Source organism: Atractosteus spatula, chromosome 5, assembly GCF_055471065.1.
Source record: "Atractosteus spatula isolate fAtrSpa1 chromosome 5, fAtrSpa1.hap1, whole genome shotgun sequence".
NCBI lineage: Eukaryota > Metazoa > Chordata > Actinopteri > Semionotiformes > Lepisosteidae > Atractosteus > Atractosteus spatula.
In genome coordinates, this window is record NC_142710.1 from 49,224,283 (window position 1) to 49,247,099 (window position 22,817).

The 22,817-nt window shown below is 37.0% G+C and overlaps 1 protein-coding gene across 1 annotated transcript in view; it reads right to left on the reverse strand.

Moving 5' to 3' along the window:
* The window catches only part of LOC148835195 (chemokine-like protein TAFA-4), a 38,461-nt gene extending 19,565 nt beyond the window's left edge, over positions 1-18,896 (reverse strand). Inside the window, exons 1-2 of the mRNA XM_088917190.1 lie at positions 18,883-18,896; positions 15,847-15,962 (exon numbers count right to left, since the gene is read on the reverse strand). Coding sequence (XP_088773316.1) covers positions 15,847-15,962; positions 18,883-18,896 — 130 coding nt within the window. The remainder of the gene's footprint in view (positions 1-15,846; positions 15,963-18,882) is intronic.
* Positions 18,897-22,817: the final 3,921 nt, after the last annotated feature.

Genomic DNA, 22,817 nt, shown 5'->3' on the forward strand with positions numbered 1-22,817 from the left:
CATTTTTGTCATGTTAAAGATTCATTTTATTTTACCTTCAACAAATACCTTCATGGCTTAACTACACTTACAAGCAATTCCTTTCAGGTAGGACACATATCAGGTAAAAAATTAATCAACACATAGGCTGGAGAGTAGTTCATGAATCTCACCATGATAAACTTTGAATAATGAAGTGTTTAACAGCATAGCCATGACCATTAAAGAATCACTTTCACTAAGAAAACACAAGACATTTCAGAAATTCAAAATTTGACTGATATTTTTTGTTTACTTTAAATTACATTGCATCTTTGTTCAATGTTACATTGTAACTATGAAAACTGTTCTTTTGTGTGTTGATGATTATTAAGTTATTAAAAAGAATGTACAAATCCCTGTGAATACAATCTGTTGTATCTCTAAAGGATCCTATGAGCTTGTGGATGTTTGTTTGATAGCAGTTAATTCAAATGTAGAGAAGGATGGATTAATTTCATATTTCCTCTCCCACCTGGAAGATCAACATTATCGGTGATGATATTCATGACTTCTGAAGTTTAATTGTTTAGGTATTCAACAAAACCAGGGAAATAACCCTCTGGAATGACTAACATCTGACTGACAACTGACCTATAACTTAGAGAAACACTCAATTTATCTTTCTATTACTCTGACTTGTATTATCAATGTATGCCTCTAAGCATCAACAGTAAAAATATAAAACAAGAAAAAGTGCCACTTCAACTTTGTTTTATTAAAAAGATTATGATTATTATGAAACAAACTTTGTCATGTCATTCGCCAATCCGCTTTATACCATATGGTGTCGCGGGAAGCCGGAGCCTACCTGGCAAGCAATGAGCACAAGGCACGGTACACCCTGAACGGAGTGCTAGTCCATCGTAGGGACAATTTGGAGGACACGGTAAAGGCCGAGGGGGGAAATTTGGTCCGGACACCAGGATAACTCTCTACTCTTATCAAGAAATGCCCAGGGATCTTTAATGACCGCTGAGAGTCAGGACCTAGGTTTGACGTTTCATCCGAAAGACAGCATCCACTACAGTATAGTGTCCCCACCACTATACCAGAGCACCTCACAACTGGCAACCCACTAAAGCTAAGCAGGTGTGAGCCTGGTCAGTATCTGAATATGAGACCTCCTGGAAAAAACTAAGGTTGCTGCTGGAAGAGGTGTTAGTAGGGCCAGCAGGGGGGGCTCACCCTGTGGTCTATGTGGGCCCTAATGCCCCAGTATAGTGACGGGGACAACAATAGGCCCTTACCAATCATGGCCTCTTAATAATCCCCATCTATGAATTGGCTTCATTATTCTGTTCTCCTCCCCAGTGATAGGTGATGTGTGGTGAGTGTTCTGGCGCACTATGGCTGCCGTCATATCATCCAGGTGGATGCTGCACATTGGTGGTGGTGGCGGGGAGTCCCCACTACCTGTAAAGCGCTTTGAGTGGAGTTTCCAGGAAAGCGCTATATAAGTGTAAGCAATTATTTTTTATTATTATTATCACTTGTTCCTTAGCAGCCTATGCATGCTGACACAGCTACCCACCTGAACTAATGAGCAATATATGTACAATTCTTACCTGATAAATGATTGGTTTACTCCCCAAACATTTACAAAAATTACTCAACATATTTCATCTTTTCATGTCTATTTTATGAACAAAGTCAGTGAATTATTCCTGGATAGTTCATTAGAATTTGTACTTTTTCTCAGGGTTGTACTCATGCATTTTTATTCATTTTTTAAACAAAACTACAAGACACAACAAACACATACAGTACAAGAATTCTGCTGTAATGACATCTAATCTAGCTGTCCTTAAGAAGAGCAATATTGATAAAGTGAATTCAACACTTTCTAGAGCAGCCCATAAATAACTACTTTGGGTGTGTCAATGCATTGTCTGTAAAGACTTTTACATCTGCATTTAATAGTGATAACAGTCAACATCTAGAGTACCGTAACACATTTATATTTAAGAAAAAGCAAAGTTAGAGATAATCTTTGATACCTATGAAAGTCAAACTATGTAAACATTTAACATTAAGAGGGACAAGGTTTTACTACCAACTCCAGGGGTGGAAGCCATCAAAACCAGATCTACACTTCTACATATGGTGAGCAGCTGCCTTTAACTCCTGCAAAGTTTACAGGAGCATCAAACAATTAGTCTGTTCAGTTGATAACTGAAGCAGTTCCAATGGGTTTAAGGATTCCTTTGATCGTCCATGCCACTTTCAGCAATGTAATGATGTGAATGAATGTCTTGGATAACTTTATTAACCTTTTGAAGTTTAGAGTGCAAAATTCTTGTCTCAGCAGAAGTTAGACACTTGTTTTAGGGTTTTTAGTGTACAGTAAGTAACGTACAAAGCCAAAATGTTCAGCATGCTCATTGTTGAACATAGTTGTTTTGTGTCATTAGGAATTCTTTTCTAGCACTGCATTGTGGTTTTAAAGCATGACTATTGTACCCTTGAGTGGGGTACTTCACTCCAATTGCTCCAGTAAAATTCCCTGCTGTATAAATCGGCACAAATGTGAGTCACTTTGGACCAGGACTAATGTTAATTTGTAAGACCTTCAAAAAGATCCTTTACGAAGGCCTCAGTTTGAAGCACAAAGGGGTTAAAACACCAGTACTAAGCACCAAATTAAAAAGTACAGAACCAGAGCAGGACTGAAAACATACAGTATCTTTGGAAGCAAGGTACTCCAGCACGGAAGGAAACCATGTGTTATGTTCAGGTAGAAGGAAATGCAGTTTTCCACCATTATTTACGATAACCAAATATTGCAAACATTTAAATGTACCTAGATAGATTTTCTAAATATTGTAGTTTTAACCAACCACACTAAATACAAGTTTGTTTTTTTTAAGTTTGGGAAATACTACAATCACCCTGAGCAGCTGTTGGTCAATGTTGCTGATGAGAATGTAATTGAGCAAGACGATGCTCACTGCTTCCCACTGGAATTAGAAGAAAAGTTTTTCACTTAGCAACTTTTTAAATTGATAACTCCTGAGAACAAAATCGAAACCCTTCAAAATCCCCTTGAGGTGTCTGTCTAAGGACATTGAGATGGGGACTTCATATTTTTTCTTGCCAAGCCACATGAAAGGGGATGCACGTTCCCATGCGGTGAGGCCATTTTCTCATTGCACAGAAAAGCAATTTTCTTGTTCTTTTTCTTCAGAACTGGAACAGAGAACATAGCTGTTTATAGAAACCCAGGGAATATTTGAGATCTTTCAGTTGCAATACTAAGCCCCCCAAGGTGAGAATTTACAGGTGTGCTTAATTAATGGTTGCTTTTGGGTTGTCCACAAATCCCTGAGTCCGCTTTATTGAAGTAGCCCATTTTATTTAAGCAGCCTATTTTATAGGCCACTTTATTTTTTATTTGGCCCCTATTATCCTCAAAGAGGACTTAAACACAGTGACCCTTTTAAAGTGTACTATATCACTACTACTCTTCCTCTGTGTCAGTTGTAACTTGGTATTTTTATTTTCTATAATTTCTTTATTATTACATTTTTTTATTATGGTCACTATTAATTAATTAATTAATTAATTGATCTCCTCAAATATGAAACAGAAAATAACCTTTACACTGGCCAAAAGTCGTCATTCTTTCCAGTTTTTTGCAAATACGCTTTTCAGGTTTGCTACAATGTTCCAAGTGCTGGTAGCTGGTAGAACAAACACCAGAAAATTCAGATATTACGACATGAACACATGCAGCAAGTGAATTTCACATGTACACTTACCTTAATGTGTGTTTACCTTAGGAGCTAACACACTGCAATATTTTTTATACTTAAGAGTGTGCAGTAAGCAGCTCAATTACCAACTAATCTTTGCAGCTATTCAAACCACTTTACTGTTTGTTAAGGTACAGTAGTTAATTTACTGATGGTTTCAGACTGTTGATCACTTCTTCTCCTTCTGGAATTAAGTGCAACTTTTGATATGGTCAATGAAAGCATCCTCGTGCACTGCATAGACGATCACCGGAGGTTTATCACTGCTAACAGTTCCTATTTCGCTACCAGGAACCACACAAATCTCGAAAATCTTTGAATTTGACTTTGTTTTACTTGCTCAGGGTGTTCCACAGAGTTCTGTCTCTGTTCTCTCTTTACTAGTTAGTTAGTGTTTATACTGTATGTTGCCATTTGCCATCATTGATTTGCTATGGTTTTCACTGCTATGGTTAGATTTACCTTACCACATCAATACTACTGAAGCTATACTTTAAAGGTTTCTGTCCAATATTAAGATATGCTCACAATAGGTCTTTTATTACTGTGGCAAGATCCACTATGTTGGTGACTTCAGTGATGGTTATGGTGCTGAGATTAAACCCTTGACAGAAGGTAGCAACCTTGGTGTCACTTTTGATCCTATGCCACCATTTGAAGCTCATGTTGGGATCATCTGCGTAACACTACACAGTTGAAACCCTTGCTCTTGCAGTATGATGATGAAATAATGATCAAAGTATCACAATTAGACTACTTAATGCCTTACTCAGTGGGATATTTCCTAAGGTACTGAAGAGACTTCAGTACAGTATGTCCACAGTTCTGTAACTATATATACCCTCTATTAACCCCCTACCTCTTTATTGCACTAGCTGTCTGTGAAATTTAGAACGGGTTTTTCCTGCTCAAGTACAATGCGAGACTCTGAATACTCCAACTTTTCTTAAGGACTTATTAAATGTATAGGCCAACTCTTAATCTGGATTTGCAGATTCAGTCCTCTGTAGGCTTCCTAAAGCTTTTAAAGTGTAATTTAGCTTGAATATTGGTTTAGAGGGTCAATTTGTTATGGCTGTCTTTTATGGTTTCCTTTTTCTTCTGCTATGCACATTACATGTGCGGTTTTACTTTGAAGTTTCTTGAAAAACACTTATAAGTAAAACAGTATGATGATCATCATGATGTGTCCTCATTTGGGTCTTAAACCAAATGGTAGAGACCAGCTCATGGCTATCCCATAATTTCAGCACACAAGTTTATAATTCCTGGGCAGACATTCTGTCAGCTGAAGATTTGTAACTGTGTTTTAAAATTAGCTGGAGAAAACATTCTTTTTTATATATAATTCTGCCTGTCTAATGCAACACCACTACTCCAGTCGTCTGCAAACAGGCCTAATCCATCATCTTCCCTTCTGAAAGGTTTTGTTTTGGTGAAGGTATGATCTTTTTCTTACACTGTGATTTAAAGTTTGTTTGCCATTTCTCTCAGTAAAGCCATTTTGCTGATCCCACGGACTAAAAGCAGCATTTCTTTCTGATCCCTCTGTCTTCTCATCCCAGCAGTTTACAGTCTTATCTACTCTGCTATACATAGCGGTCATGGATTACCCTTTAACCTAGCTGTCTCCAGTGTGGTTAAGCATTCTGTTGTGTGTGTAAACCTACCATAAAATGAAAAACAGCACGGTTCAGCAGAAATACATTACATAAAGCTGGATGGTATGTGCTGCACTGCAGAGATATTGGCCTATCTTTATCAGTTTAAGCACAAAGGATAAATAAAAAGACCTTAGAAATGCTAAACCTGCTACTTCCTCCTTATAAAGGTCATTATCACAGTGTCAACTAATAACTTTTTCACAGAAGCATTACGTTTTACCATCTTTTTAAACAATACTGTACTGTATAAGAACCATGTTTATACAAACAGAACAAAGGCTGTAATTAATTGACCTGTTTAGTGGCAATTTTAGCGTCTAGAGTTTTGTTTAAATAAAAAAATGTGTTTTTATGAAAGTAACTGCTGTGCAATCTGTGAATTTGGATGTGAAAATGGGTTCTACTTCAAAAACATTGAGCAGGTCCACCTACAGCTTGAAAACTGTAAAGCCGGTTAAAAATTCAGGTTTCAGTGTTGAGCCTTTGAGTATTTCAGATTCAGTAAGTACAGCTAGGACCAAATTATTTCAAAATCTAATTTACATGACTTTCTAATTCCATACTTTTTCTTCATTTTATTTCTTTTTCTGATTTAGTTATTCTTTTATGCAGTAACTAACACAGGATTACAAGAAGTGTCCTGTAGCTAAATAAGAGTTATTTTAAACTAAAGGAACTGAACATCTCTTACAAGAGTTTCTCATTTTGAAATGGACATTCCTGGCATTTTGTTTAAAAAATGAAAAACTCAGAGAGAAGATCCTTCTAGTCCAGTTAGATAGGGTAAAAAGCCCATTATTTCTTGACTATAACTTAACAATTTAAAAAACAAACTATGCTATGTGGAGAATTTACTATGTTTTCCTTCTTTTGGCTGACGAAATATGACATTATCGTCTGGGGCTAACAATCGTAATCTCTTTTTCTCCCGGGCATCAAGGCAGCAGTTTCTACCACAAAGAATATTTCTGATTCCATTAAAGGTGGCAGTGGTAGTGGGGGAGGTTCAAAAAATTTGCATTTAAATGCAGTTTTAGAAAATAAAGCAGGATGCAAGCCAGGGGAAAGGACCCTAGAACTGTGGAAACAACTAAGGACAAAGTGCCAGTGAATACAAATATTGTTGCGAGTGCTTTGTGGTGATAAGAAAAAGGCTGTTTGAAATATATTTTCTCCTTTTCTTTGGAGATATGTATTAGATCGGGAGAGGGTCTAAGGTTATCGTGCGCAAATGAGCAAGGAACATAGATTTAGGCTAGGGATGCACCAAAGAAGGGATGCTTCCTATCACAAACACAAACTGCATCTTATGAGCAGCAGAGTGAAAGTCTTTCACATTTCCGTTTTCTTTTTTAGCTTTCAAATGTTTTCACACTGGCCACGGCCCACTCTCTTTACCAGCAGCGGCTATCTTCATCTGGGCCGTTCACACTGAAGCGGAGTGGGATTAGGAAGGCTAAAGTGAAACTTCATCAGCATGCACAGAATCATATTCATCAACACCCGTCCAACAAAGGACAATTTGCAACATATTTTGTGAAGAGCAAATGAAATCCCCAACTGGAGAGAGCTTGTAATCGCCATTGCACTGCAGTAACAGATCGACTTATGGCTCATTTCTAATGTGATCGGACCTCACTCTCTTTCTACCCACCAGTACTAACAAATGACATTTCCATGTTTAAAACATTAGAAACATACCTAAACCAGACTGCAATACGTCACGCTAAATCTGGCATTCTATTAAAAAAACAAAAATGGTCTGAAAATGGTCTGAAAGATCAATGATTAGTACTGCTTGAGTAACTCAACACTAAGCTAAACAGTAGGGACAGTAAATCCTTAGTGGTAAGAAAATAATATATGTCCACAGAGACCAGTGTAGCTCCTCTGATTCATAGCTCTTCTAAAAAGGGTGCCATCAGCAGCAGCATGCACCTGGTGAATCTCTGAAATACAATATTGCTGGAACCCATCTAGCATCCCTGAGACACAAACATGCTGAAACAATTAAGGAATAATCAATGTTTTTTTTTCCCTCCCCAGGAATGTCATACATGACAGATTCATACATAAACACCTAAAACTGGAACAGGTTATGACAGTCAGTAAAGTTTGAGACACATTTGTTCTTTGGGAAACACAGCTGAATGAGCTGCAGTAACTGGCCATGAACATCAAAATACACCAGTAAGGTATGACGTAAACTCAGAGGTAGCAATCCCTATAAGAGAAGATGCCGTTCTTCCCAACCAAAAGCAAGCCATTCATCCCAGCTAGCTTGATTCATTGCCGGTACAACCTCCCCTGGCCATCACCTGCCAATGAATGAATGCCAACAATGTAGTTCCAGATTGTTCCAGATTCCAGCAGTACGTTGTGTAAAGAAACACCTCCTTTTCTCTGACTTAAATACGCGTCTTCACAGCCTGTATTTCCATCACATTTCAACAAAGTACTTCACATTTCCTGCATAGAAATATCTTCTTGGCTTGAAAATTCAACTACCAACACACTCTTTACCATGGATAGGTTATCTGGAGTCGGGTTTTTGTGGGCCACAGTCCTGTAGGTTGTCCAGGTCTCTTTAAATCATTAACTACTGAAGAGTGTTAAACTGGCTGAGTTGACCAAATACAGTAATTGAATTCAGAAAGGTCATTAAAAGTCCAGGAGCAAGAACCTATATTGATTATTCAGGTTCAGGTTAACCTGTGATTCGAAAACAGGACTGCAGTAGATTTTCTTTTTCTTTTGTTGCTGAAAATTCAAAGCCATTCATCTTTTCATGAGTACAGCTAATCTTTTTATGACAAATAGATCACCATTCCATTCTCTGTTTAATAAGGATGCATGAAAGTTTATTGAAGTCAAAAACTGGAGTTATAGATCAGGCCTCCAGTGAAAATACAAGCATTTAAGTCATTATAGCAGTGGCAAAATGAGCTGTCATAGCTAAAAAGACTAAAAGACCTTTCTTTTAGACAAAGGTTGCAAAAGTTTCAAGTGTCAATATTGATTGATACCAGTTCAAAAATCAGCTGTAGGACATTGTAGTTTTAAGAAGATGAGCTTTCTGGAGTCTAGCCTTTATACAGAAAATGAACTGTCAAGAGCTCTCAGTATTAAATCCCAAATTTTATTTTTAAAGATCACCATGATAGCTGCTGTAAAATATAAATTACATAAAGACGTTTCATGGTTTAATTTGGTTTCAGAAATTCAGAAGTGTTTTAGTATTTATATCATAAGAATATTTGTATCTCTTAGTAACCTTCATGTTCCCTTGCCAAAATACTCTCTTAGTGTCTCCTTTAAAATTTAATTTTCCACGAGTGTGAAGAATTTTTTTTCCAATGTAGACACTTGAAAGAGCCCTATCCCAATATCCATATGACATGCACAGGAGACCAGTATCCAAGCGGAATATTGTAAAGGCCTCTTAATAATTGATCAAAGAGACAAATGTAAATGTTCTTGTAATGCACACACTGAATGGTTTTACTGAAACAGAATACTTAAACAACAATCTAAGATTGTAATTAAGTTACTATACACCAAAATGTGGAAGATAACATTGTTCAGATTTTACCATTGAAAATAGTTCTAATAGTTATTTTAATATTCAGTTAAATTAATAATGAAAACTGCTTTTATATCAGCTTTACTTACACTATATAAGGATCTGAATCATTGAGGGATAACACTGTTTTTTTTTCCATGTATAAAACTCTATTCATGAACTAATATTATAGCACTCACAAGGGCTTCCAATTAGAACTTCTACCAGTGTTAAAATCTGCTGGATTCATATAAAAAACTGATGTCATATTCTTTAAAAAAAAGGCCTTTGCATGTTAGATTCCAGTATTTCTCATAGCAATGCTACCAGAGTACAGAGTTGAGCTACTTTCCAGTGACATAATTAGGTCACTAGGGGCACAAGCCTTTTGAACTGTTAGTGATAAGAAAGGAACAGTCACACACTCACTGACAGTGCATGATACCAATTTACAATAGATCACATTTAATAACCCATATGCTGACACCTCAAAATCAGTTCAGTTTCATACATTCTCCAATTCACTAGGACAGCTATAAACTGCAGGCAATCCAGAATATTTACAATCAACAGCACAAAACAACTGCTTAAGCTGCGGAATGAAACTAATGAAAATCAAAATTGAATTAAATTGAGTGCTAACAAGACTAGGAGGGGAAAGTTCTGCAGTTGTGCAGCACCAGCAGCAATTTATCTGCAATGAAAAAATAAAGTGTCAAACCACTAGTGCAAAGGGAACCAGAAAGGAAAGAGACATTTTACAGAAAATAGTCTACAAATACCCCTTATCTAATACATACTGTAGATAAGTTCCATAGGTCTTTCACCTGTATAGCATGGAAACTGACACTGAAATGAAGTGCATTGGCAGCACACTGGCTCAGTGGTTAGCAATACGGCCTTTGAGCGCTGGGGATCTGGGGTGCAATGCGCCCAATGCTAGCCGGGATAGCTCCAGCTCCACCATGATCCTGAATTGGAAGAAGACTTTAGAAAATGTACAGATGGATGATAAAATGCATTGCCCATCTAAGATATTAGAGGATGTTATATTTTATAGAAGTGATCTCTCATGTCAAAAGTAAGGGAAGTTGTCCCAGCACATCATAAGCCCTGAAGACTGTAAAGTAGCAGCAGACCAGGCCTTTTCTTAATGTGCTGTGCTTTAGGGAAGAAAGATCATGTAAATGAGCTCACCAACGGCATACTATAACTGTTGGTGCACATGGCTCCGGTGCATAAATTCAGACAGCCTCGAAGGTTTATAGGCAGGTAGATGGAAAAAAACAAATGTATGCCATGATGTGCTTCAGACAGAAATAAATTAAAGACATAAATGCCGCTGAGATTTACTGACACACCAGGGTATTCTCTAATAATTTGGTAGGGCAGTATGTAAGGGAAAACAACCAGAGTATGCAGATGTACAGTATTCCCGATTAGAAATAAAACAAATTTATAACCCTTGATAAAACAGTGTATGTTCTATTCTCAATTACCTGCGGCTACATTTCTGAGACTAATTCCTGGAATATGTTTACCCTTTATTGTCTTCCAGTCTAACTGGGATCCTTAATTACTGTGCTTCATTCTCAGTCACAAAGAGCTAACTAACAGTACACCATTCAGCTCAAAATTGTACTCCTGTCATTTTGTACCATCTGACTCCTGTAAAGTTCAAGAGAGCAGTATTACGCCTTATATCCTGATCTTGGAAGCTAAGCAAAGATTGCAATTGTCAGTGGGATTTACTGTAGGATGGAACCAATCTTAAAGAAACCTAGCCATTGCTATGTAGAATTGCTAGACCAGTAGGTGGTGCTCTTTGGTGTCTTGGGACCAGATATTCAAAACTAATGCCCCTGTATGAGCAGTGACACTGTGCCATAGCAAGAGCCATGCTTCATATGAGAAGTTAGGGCGGAGTTATGGCCTCTTCCAGCAGAGGAATCCTACTCTGTTGGGCCCCTGAGCAAGGCCCTTAACCCCAGCTGCTTCAGGGGTGCCGTATAAATGGCTGACCCTGCGCTCTGATCCCAAGCTTCTCTCTCCATTGTCTGTGTGCCTGTGTGTCTCATGGAGAGCAAGCTGGGGTATGCAAAAAATTCCTAATGCATGAAATTGTATATGGCTAATAAAGTGATCTTATCTTATCTTATCTTATCTTAAACTAAGGCCCTGACTATATATCCATTCATTAAAGATTCCACAGCCCTGTAAGTGCAGAAGCATTAACTTTAGTGTCCTGGCTAAACTCCACTTGGGGTACCTAGCAAACTTTAATTTTCTGCTGACTTCTAATAGAAAATTAAAGCGTGAAATAAATGAATATTACTAATTGACAATCAAAATAACCAGAGGCAAAAACTCAACCATCCACTAGGGCAAATTATCTCTATCATTAGGAGCCAGCCGTTACAAAATCATTCACTGCCTTGACATTAATATGGATAAATCATCACAACAAGTAGGCATTAAATCTCACTGGGATGTTAATTATTGCTTAAGGTGTGCTTAAGATAATGTAATATCTCAAGCAGCTATTGCTAATATAGAAATTTAAGTACATCATCACTCATACCATTTCTTTTTTTAATTCCAAATAACTACATTTATTCTCTGTTCATTGAGGGACAGTCACAACATCACACAAATCTATGTGCTGTCAGCCCAGTCATTTCTTTTCACTCCCAGTAGGCCTGAAGAAACAGAACCTGCTGAGGTTCCCTTTTAACAAGAACGTCTCTGTTCTCACTCAGCCCAGTACTGGCTTCACTCTGGTCACCGGAGATTGTAGAGCTTAACTGGCAAAAGCCACATTTTGGGATCGAGCAACTTGTACACAGCTGAAATACCAAATACAAGAATCGGAATTACCAATATCTCACAACACCACATCTCATCAGGAAATCCAGAGATTAACATTCTGAATCTAGGCTCCGCTTCATTCAGCAGAGATGGAAGTAATAGTTTGTTACTGGAGATGGGAGGAATAGTATAATATTGTGTCTCTGTTGTGTTTGTGAATACGTTTTGCTCATCAGTAATCAGGCTTTCTTTTAAAGTCCTTATGAAAAACAGTCTCTGTAACACTCATTCCCAAAATTAAAGTGACTTTTGAATACCTTTTCAACTTCCTGTACAACAGTTATGTGCCCTTATAACTCGTAAAATACAGGTGTGATGAAATGAAATTTCAAGCTTGGCTTAAATGCTTTGATTCATGTATCAAATGTCAGCTTTTTTTATGACCGCTTACTTTGAGCTCATGAAGCATTGCTGCAGTTTATGTAGTCAGACAGATGCTGGGGGGGTGAAACATTGTATAATTAATCATCAAAAGCCATATCTTCTTCTTGTCGATAAGTGACTTGCCTGCTTTGCAAGCCAGACATTCTACATTTGTCAGTCTGAGAACATTGTCAACTCTAGTGACGTATTGAGATACAAGCAGGCTGGTGACTAAATAAAAATGCAGGTAGAAAAATTGCTAAGCCATTGCATTCGGAAGTTACATTTTTCTTGTAACATTTATTTTTAAAAAAACTAAAATAAGTCGCCACGTGTTGCAGAGTAACCCAACTGCTGAGTGCAACTCTGCAGTTCTGAGACTAGATAAAGATTTATTGGGGGATGAGCTTGCAAACGGCAAAGCATTTATTTATTTCTTCCATGGGAGTGCAATATTTAATAAGCAACTCACATTTAAGAAGGGATGTAATCACTAGAGCGAGCCTATTTATTTCATCCTTTTTCATCTCCCAGTAATTTAGATCAGATTTCTGTTCCTCTGTCTTCTTATCAAGCACTAAACAACATCATGAGATGCTGTCTCCTCCGCAAATTATTTTGCTCGCTTTTTTCCTCGCGAACTGTCATGTCCCCTGCGCCTCATCAATCAGCCTGACATTATCTCAATTTAACACCCTGAATCGCCCAAATCATCAGATTTATGCAAATCTAACAGGTTGTTCTCACGGCTGAATAGCTCTAAACCGTAGCCTCATTTACACGCAAATCTCTTCCTCATAAAATCCACCCTCTGTGACTTCTCAGGCATGTTTGTTAGGGATAAGGAAGCCTGATATTTGCAGTTTAGTACTTAATACTTGTCGATTCTGTTTTGACATACGGTCAAGCATAATAGTATAAGTAGATTTTTAAAAGTACTTTGCTGGTTCTGTTCTAAATGAGGATTAGTGATGCAGGAATTGCCATCCTTTGTTTCAAGCAATGTAAATGCAAGCTGTGATACAGGCGTCATTAAAAAAAATGCATGATCCAAATGCAGCTATCAGGTGTTCAGATAGAACATAAATTCAGAAAGTCGAATAACAGTTTACGGAGGTAGCGGCAATCTATTCTGCTCTTACAAAAGGATGTTTCATCCAATTTGTTTTTCTGTATCACAATATTTCCCTCTTGGCAGTTTGGGAAAAGGTCACCTTGCCGACATAGAAATGTGCAGATTTCAGCCATGCGCCATTGAGATTGATATTGGGGAGCCTGAACATTTGTAAGTAGAAATGAGACTCCAAGCCATTCAGCAGAAACGTTCTCATTTATAAAGAACAATAATCCAAGTGATCATCATAAAAGCATGATATATGATACTTTCCGATGGATCACTGTCTCTACTCGGCACTTTGTGTGGGACTCTAAAAATGGGATTTATTGAATTTACACCAGCAACATCCTTTTTGCATGTCTGCTTATTTTCTTAGAGCAAGACTCATTACCAAACTTGTACCAGAGCTGATTAAAAGAGAAGCTAGAGAGGATGATAACAGCAGAGATGTTCCGGTGCTTTGACATTCAACTCCTGACACCCAGAGACAAAATCAATCGATAATCAAAGATTATTCTGCCACAGGCACTCTGTGACAGCAATTGCAGTTCGCAAATTGGCATTTTTCCATCACCTATGCCCCAAGACCTTCAAACTGGTTTTATTTTATAAGAGTTGTGACAAATTTAGAGGACCTAAACAGGCAGATAATGACCTGTGGAGGCGTCTGTGAGCCCACAGCATTCACGCTTTGTTTACAGTGGCTGAGATGGAATAGCAGATAGAAGCTGTTGTGTCCTGGTTGTACGGGGTAGTGTTCATCATTCCAAAAGCCTTTTATCAGCAGTTTATCCCACAGTAAGAACAAAAGAGAAATACAAATCCCTTTTACACACAATCCAGATTTTGTTGGTACTCTTTTTTTCCCTATGCAAATGAATCAGTAAAAAAGTTGTCAACTATTTTAACAAATCCTCTTTTCCTGAGCATAGTACTAGCATGTAAATTCTAGGGCCAAACAGGAGAAAAAATAGAGGATTATTTATTTAAAATAAAGAAGAGCTGTGTCTCATTTTAAGGAAGTGAGCCTTATTAGAAGATGATAATTATTCCCAATATTTTTCATCTTTATTCCCACTGAAGATCAATTCTCTCTTAGTTTTTTGTGTTCATTTTAAGAAATCAAGGGGATTTGGTTTATCAATTATCAATTGATAAATAGAAGCAGTGAATAAAATAGGGAAATGCACAGAACATTAAAAGACATTGCAATTAACAATTGCCGTTTACTGTAAAATGAAAGATAGTATGTGCTTTGGAGCCACCTAGTGGAATTATGTATTAAGACATGCAAGTAAAAAGGTAAATTTTACTGACAAAATGATTTTTTACCTTGACAATATAGGTTTAGAATAATAGACAAGTTTCTTAAGGAAATAAAAGTTTTGTGTAATTAGTAAAAACTTTAATTTGTGTGTGTATATACAGGATTTCTTTGTAGTGACTGTTAAATCTTTTTTTTTGCAAAATCAGTTTCAATTCAACACTAAATTATGACCTTCGAAGTAAATTCAGACGACGAAAGAGAAATTGGTAGTTTTGTATCATTTGCAAAATTCTTTTCTCTAGAAAAATCACCTCTTCAAAGAAAAGTCACAGCAGTAGTCACATAAACTAAAATGCTGCAGGCATTTAAGCACTGGTGAAGGTCACCTTGTTAGACAAAAGGAAAAAAATAAATATTAATATATTGATATTAAGAAGTACTTAAAGTATATAAAGGATGTAATTAATGATGCAGGGAAAATTTCTAATGCTTGGCCTTCTAATATTTTAAATATTTTACAGTGTATTGGTCATCTCATGCCCACCAGAGAAACACACACGATGAATTATGCAAATCAGAATTAGTTAGCTTGTGGGTACCAATTAGACCCAAGCAGTGAGCTTCATTTCAGCTGTGATGCTGCTTTTTTCTGGGGGGGGTCTGTTACAGTTCTGTTACTTAAAATCATACATATTTATGCCCTTATTATTCCAGTAGTTTTCAGAGATTTTTAAAGTGGTGCTTATAACACTTTTTAACTTTTATTTTTATTTTTTAATTTTCATCAGAAAGCGACCAATGAAGTCTGGGAAATCACACTGGGAAATCTGACCACAGCCGCCGTAAACATGCCACACAAACACCCTCATCTGTAACAGCTGTTGTTACTACTTAGTTTCCAGCTGCTAGCTGCTTCCTTCTCCCTCTTGTCCATATGATCTCCCCTCCTCCGATTGCTCAAATTACAGCAATTCTGCTTTACATAATGTCTGAACTTACTGGCACACAAAACGATTTGTATAAAGTCACAGATACAGAGCCAATTTCTTTCCAGAGAAAACCCAAGATGGTCTTTTATTTCTCATCAATAATTCCACTTTGTTCATTAATGGAATATGCTGTAAACGTACACTGAAAGAGAACTATACACCTTGGTAAATTAGCGCAGCAGAAAACAGGCTCGGAGATATTAATTGGCCCCTGAAGTATCTGCCCAGTGGGAAGAGACTTACCTGTCTGCCCTCTGGGATGGTGGTTTGTGGCGGACATCAGCGTGCAGCACAGCATTATCATATAGACCAGGAGGAGCCCTTGAATTGGCAGGAGTGACCTGCTGCACAATTTCATCCTGAAGAGCAAACACTGGCAGGAATAAGAAAACACAAAGTTAGAGGAAAGCCAAGAAAGGAAATGTGTACACATGTTGGGGAAAAAAAACAGCTGACTACAAAGATGTTTTTAAAGCACTAGCAGATGGCCAACAGCTCAGAATATAAAAGAAACTGAAAAATGGCAATTAATGAATTTATCCTTGGATGGAATGCAGTTGAATGTTTTTCTTTTTTTAATTTTGCCTAGTCTGCTTTCCAAAAAATGTCTTTAACACAAGCATGATGTCGTTCTATCAAACTTTAGCAAAGGCTAAATGTTCTTTAGGAACAATAACCCCAGAGATCATGACAAAATATTGGAAGAAGATGATTTCTGCATTTGAGTTCATCTTGTTTTTGAAGATTACCTGAATGATCACACCAGAAATCTCAATAAACCCCAGATGAAAGGAACACGCGCTGAGAAAAGAAACGGACTTCCAAAGGCTGTGTACCTTCAGAGGAGAAAAATAACTAATGACCTACTGACACCCCTGAGACTTTTTTTTCTCCAGATACCTTGTGACAAGAATACCAGCATCATTTAATTTCCATCAGAACATTAGAAAAATAGTAATCTGCAATGAGTCGTGAAACATCACTGAAACGCAATCAAAAGACACAAGTAGAAACTAAGACAAAGTGCATTTAAAATCAAGAACAAGAGGTATTTCTTTACACAAAACGTTGTGGAAGTATGTCACAAGCTTCAAAGCCATGTCACTAAAACTAATACCCTGGCTTCTATCAAGAAACAACCAGATGAGATCCTTGGATTAATTAGTTACTGAAAAACAGAAGGGAAGGGTCAAACAGACCACTTCAATTTGTAAATTTATCAACTGTAAGTTCTTAGGATTTGCACTTCACAGTTGCTGCAGGTGGAATGCCATTCATGCTATTGAGTTTTCACAGCTGGAAATCAACACAGGCCTTAGCAAACAAAAAGCGATTTTACATGTTCGTTTAGGCAGAGAATTAAACCTTCTATTAGTGAAAAGGTTCAGTCTCTACACTGAAAATAACCGACTTGTCATATTAAACCAGACAAAGTGTTTCACTTTGGTTCATCTTCATGGGCTGACACAATGCTATAACAATTAATAATAACAACTTGCACTGTCTTTATCCTAAATCACTTCACATTCAGGAAGAGACCCACTTAATCTATCTGAAGATCCACACCCTGTTGGTGATGCATGATGCTATTTTGCACCTGCCTCTACACCACACAGTACAACTGGTGGAAAAGCAAGAAAACACTCCACCATCTGAATTAAGGGAGACATTTTTGAGAGGCCAGACTGTTCAAGATTAAAGTGGAATTTAGGCAGCAGCACACAGGGATTAATACCCTTACTCTTACAATCATTGCCATGGTATCTTTCATAAATGTGCACATAATCAGGACCTTAGTTTAATGGCTCATACGAAAGAATGGCACATTTTACAGCAGTGTCCCTGGTCAACATATAGTATAAAGTAATTGATTCAGAAATGCAGGTTCAGAGGAAAGATCACCACCTACTGGTTAACCAACACCATTTACAGCAGCAACCTGTTTTTTTGGAAGTCTCCCGTCCCAGTAATGACCAGGCCCAGCCTTTACTTAGCTTCTTAAGTCTGATTTGATCTGACTTCAACGTGGAAACACTGCTGTGGGTGTTTAATTCCACTCTTATTTCTGAAGCAGAGAGACACAGTGTACAGCTTTGCTGAGCAGACCAGAGGGGTGAATGAAAATGTGTGCCTGAAGTGCATATAATCTAAAAAACATCCAATGTCTTATGCTAGAGACAATACATATTTCAAAACCTTGGTTTTCAGACAATGGCACTGGGTGAAATGTCCTGCTGTAGTCTGTTCTCTATAGTTCTGACAATCAAATTAGAATTTTACTATCAGGTCTCAAGCGTTGTATATACATAAACATGACAAAACACGATTCTGTCTAAACAGTAGTACAGGTAGTTTGTAAGGGTCAGAAGGAAGAAATGATACGCAAAATAAAAACTGACATAGAAGAGAGATCCACAGAAAACACCAGAACTCTCTGTGGTCGTAAGCAAGCAAACAGGGCTCACTTGGAGCTAAGATGGCAAAGTTCACTACAGAGAAAAAGTTGCCGAAGAATCATATTTTTTTGTCAGAAATGCCAGTAGAAGAAATAATTAATTTCCCCCCTGCTCTCAGTAACACTTGCGTGATATCTGGTTTGTAAAGTGAAGACCACTAGAAGAAACACAGCAGTGCTCTCAGATAAGGAATCAATGTTACCTCATAAGAAGACATGATAATAACAGAGCCGGGTCTTCTACAGCTCTGCGGCCCTGCATGCTGGGCATGCAGGGCCGTGTAAAGCTTTTGCCCTCAGAGTGAATTAATGGCCTTGACTCCTTTGGCAAGCTTCGGACAGGGAAGCAGTTTAACACATCACTAGATCGCTTGCCATGCTATTCGGCTCTGGCAAGCTCCAGAGTTAGAGCTAGATGACAAGATGAGTTTACATCCTTTTCCCACTGGTGTGGAACCACCAGATAGCAAAAAAACAGTGAAAGGACCCAGAGGAGAATTCCCGTTTATTTTGTTAACTGTGAAATACTTTGTAGCGTCCCTCGCACAGCTCTGGTAGACACGATCAAAGTCAACGTGAGCCTGTGTAGCAGGTTGAATTCAAAGCCAGAAACTAAGCCTACTGCACATCAGTTCATTAAACATTTTGAATAGAGACATACAAATATTGTACTCTTAAAAACATCTACTTTATTGTATTCTCATGTGAAGAGATGCAAAATAAAAGGTGAAGAGTCAGCGCCATCCTTTCCTCTTCCCCAGCTTGCTTTTACAAATGTAGCATTCCAATGGTTTTATTTTTCTCTTCTTCCATTGCTTTGGCGCTTTGGTGACCTCATACCCCAGAAATGGAAGATACTAAAAGAATTCATTAAATATTAAGAGAGGCATCAGGAAACAAAACAGACAAAGAAACAGGGCTGTAAAGGTACAGTAGAAAGGGAAAACTAAAGAATGTTGGAGACTGAAGCTATGGATTTTTACATTTCAAGGTATATACATTTTGTAATAAGTGTGAAGAAGAGGTTAGGTATCACAGGCGATATGCTCTTACCCTTCTATCCCTACCCTTTATTTCTGTTTATTCTTCACTTCTAGGCTGGCATCCTGATTGCTAAACGAAATGAGCATTTTGTGTGCTACCTCACACTAAAGAGCGATGTAAAAGGATTTTAAAATACATTTTTTTTAAATACCTCCTAGACCTATCTGTGGTTTACGTCACTCAAAGCTCAAGCTGCACAGGACACAATTAAACATTTCCTTTTTTACACATTACAGCTTTATATTCTGTCCTTCTGTTTCGAGCACAATGCATTGGCATACACAAATGGCATTTCATTGAAGGAGGTGCTAAAGAAATCCCTGGAAAATGCTCATGTAAAAAAAAAAAATAAAGTTATGAATTGAGGTTATTGATTCAGAGTGTCACAGAACTGTTAGATTTATTGTTTACTCTGCTTTCACCTACCCTCAGGCACAACTTGATCCCTTTCCAACATCAAACCCTACAAAGAATAAAAGAACACCAACTGATAGGTCTAGAACAGTCACACACAGTGGAAGGTTCCATGGGGTCTCATTTAGAATAATTGTCTAAGGAAGCTATTTCCCTGTGGCCAAAGCGCTGGGCTAACTGCCGAAAAACAACAACTGTTTTTTTTTTTCCACCAGATACTGCTGACCCAGACTTTGGTAGCATGCTGCAAACTATAATATGAAGACCAAGAATCCAAAACACAACCAACAATGAACTAGGGCTCAAAGACAGGTGTTAACCATAGTAATTATCTGCCATAGACATTTTAAATGTTGCCTTTTAATGCACAGAAGTACGTTCTAGGCAAGTTAAAAATGAACTTAATTTCTCGGACTTAAAAAGCGCTTTCAGTATTTTTCAAATCTTCTGAAACAAATCAAATCAATTAAAACAGACATTGAAAACAAGTTATGTTTTCTTCTGTCTTTTTATAGTGCCTGCTCACTTCCACATTCAAAATTGGTCTGATACATTTCTGTGTAAAAGAAAACGAAAATACAAGTAAAACTGTCATCACCATTCAAACTACAGATGTAAATGCAACTGTTAGGAGAGGAAGACAATAATATTATTCCACCTTATAAGATAACCACTTTGGTTACCATTTACAAACAGGAATGGCTATTTGCTATAGTGCAAAATGTAGCAGACAACTGATGTGGTGGATTTTATAGTGAAGAAATCAGTGACAAGACACTCAAAGATTAAAAAATAACTGTATCTCTATCAAGTTATCAAAACTACTTTGGAATTATTTGAACACTTTTATAATGCAAATGTTACATTAATATTTTAACCAATAAACATGTCCTGAAAATACATAAAATTACACTGTTCTTTGGATGCTTTTTTAAAAATTGTCTCTCAATTTTCCTCCCAATTCCTGACACATGGAAAAATCTTATTCTCCTGGATACAGTATATAAACACAGCAGATTCTATTCTTTATAAACCCAAAGATAATTTTAGTCAATAACAGGCCACAAACTCAACATCTACTCTATAGATTTTGTTTTACTAATTACTGTTGAGGATCTAATAAATTTAATTACTCGGGTTGCTAAAAGCTCCTATTCACCTACATGCTGAGAGTTGACAAGGTGAAGAAATAAAAAATCCATTAAGGAGTTTGGAGGTTAGAGGAATAAATCACTAAGCAATTAACACATGTTTAATAAGTAAACGTCAACATTTGTATCTAACTCGTACTGCTAAAGCTCATCTAACTATAGTAATTTTTACTAAAACTTCATTAAACATATTTGCATCATTTCTTTGCACAGGTATCCTATGAAAGAAAAACATGAATTAATAAGGAAAGTCCAATCCTTTATGCTTTACAGGAATGGAATATATTCATGCAAGATAATGAAGTTGACGTGTTACACCAAAAATAGCATTTAAACATCTAAAACAAATTATTCAAAAAGAACATAATACTAATGCCATATCTTTATTAAAGCCTTATGTACTTAATTGTCACTTCTCAAAATTAAACATTTATAAAACTCAAAAGACATATCCTTTAATGTTGTACAGAATAAATGCAGAGCTAAAATATTTAAAATATCTATTTTACATGCTTAATGGAATTCTCAATTTAAATCTATATTCTGTAGAAAAACTGCAAAGTACATTTTGTGAACAGTATATTTCATTATATGTAATCTCACTGCCCTCTGGTGGTACATTTTTCAAATGCTTTGGAGAGAAATGTTCAGTAAACCAGTTCTGTTCACTGGAGCTTCTTTTCCACAACCTTCATTATTATTGGGATTGGAATCAGCTGTTGCACAGAAATTAAGTCAATTGTACATGAATGCATTGTGATTGGGTGCAACTGAGATTTTGGAAAATACTATATTTTATTTGTACATAAACCATATACAGTATATGATTAAAATAGATGGACCAATTACCATATAATTTGTCCAAATGCTTAAAGGTAAAACTGAATATTTAGCTCAGACAATTGGAGTCATAAAACAACTGTACATTTTTAAAAATGTTAAAGCACAAATAAATAGGATGTTAAAGCCAGAGTCAACCTAAGATATTTTTAGGAACAAGTAATAGGTTTATTCCATGCTGAAAACAGAAGAAAGAAAACAGCTTATGCATGCTGACACAGCTACCCACCTGAACTAAGATATTTTTATGCTTTTTAATAAGCTTTTTTCATGGTTTTTGTTTTTTATATAGTTTTGTTCATTCAAAGATTTATCGTAATACACAATTTGGACAACAGCCTAATCTGCGTACACCATAATGAAACCAATGCTTCCCTTATATTCAGGGAATAATACAATTAATAATTGTTATTCCAATTTGACTTTAAAATTTCTCATTTAATTCAAAGGAGTCAAGTCAAGGAGTTGAGTTTTATATTGGTCTGGGTTCATGAAAACACTTGCTATTGCCTGAGGTGAAGATCCTTTTCTGGAAAACATATAAGGACTGAATTCTTTGGAATTAACTTTTGGAATGTCACCTGTATTTTCCATATCCATGCTGCTATAGAGATTGTTTTGACATACCAAGACAGAAACACAGCCTCAAATATTTGGAGGTGAAATACAAGAACCTCAATAAGGTTTAAAATAGATTAATGGCCGGAGAGAGCAAAGCTCGGTAAAAGTTCAAGAAGAACTACCTGACTGAAATTCCCAGTGTTTGCCTGATGCCATTCCTAAATTACTCATCAAGGAGACTCCAGATATCTTGAGCTTGGAGCTGGAAATAAATCCTGCTAAATCTACACCTCACTTGACCACAATGAAAAGCTTGCCACTACAAAATTTGAACCAGGCCAAACCCACTATCAGGAGCCCCAGGAAAAGAGACTTCAACACCGTATGCTTAAGATTCAAACTTCACAGGTTAAATCCTGTACCATTCAAATATTTCTTAGCCACCAATGAGAAAGAGGATAGCTCATTTTCCAGAGCCATGGAAGCTTTCTGACCTACAGTATCTCAAAATGCCTCTTCTGGTGCCAGCCATACAGATTGTAATGATGGTGTCCAGGTGTTTTAAAATTCAGTATTCTGCAGTGTCCACCAGGGAGTATATGATTATTATTAATAATAATAAGCTTCTGGCTGAAGCTTTTCTCCAAGGGTTATGTATTACGTTATGCATTTTTGTACATAAATGGTATAAAGTGGTGTATAGTGGGTAACTTTACTTGAGCAGTCTAAGTGAAGTATCAAGGCTGCAA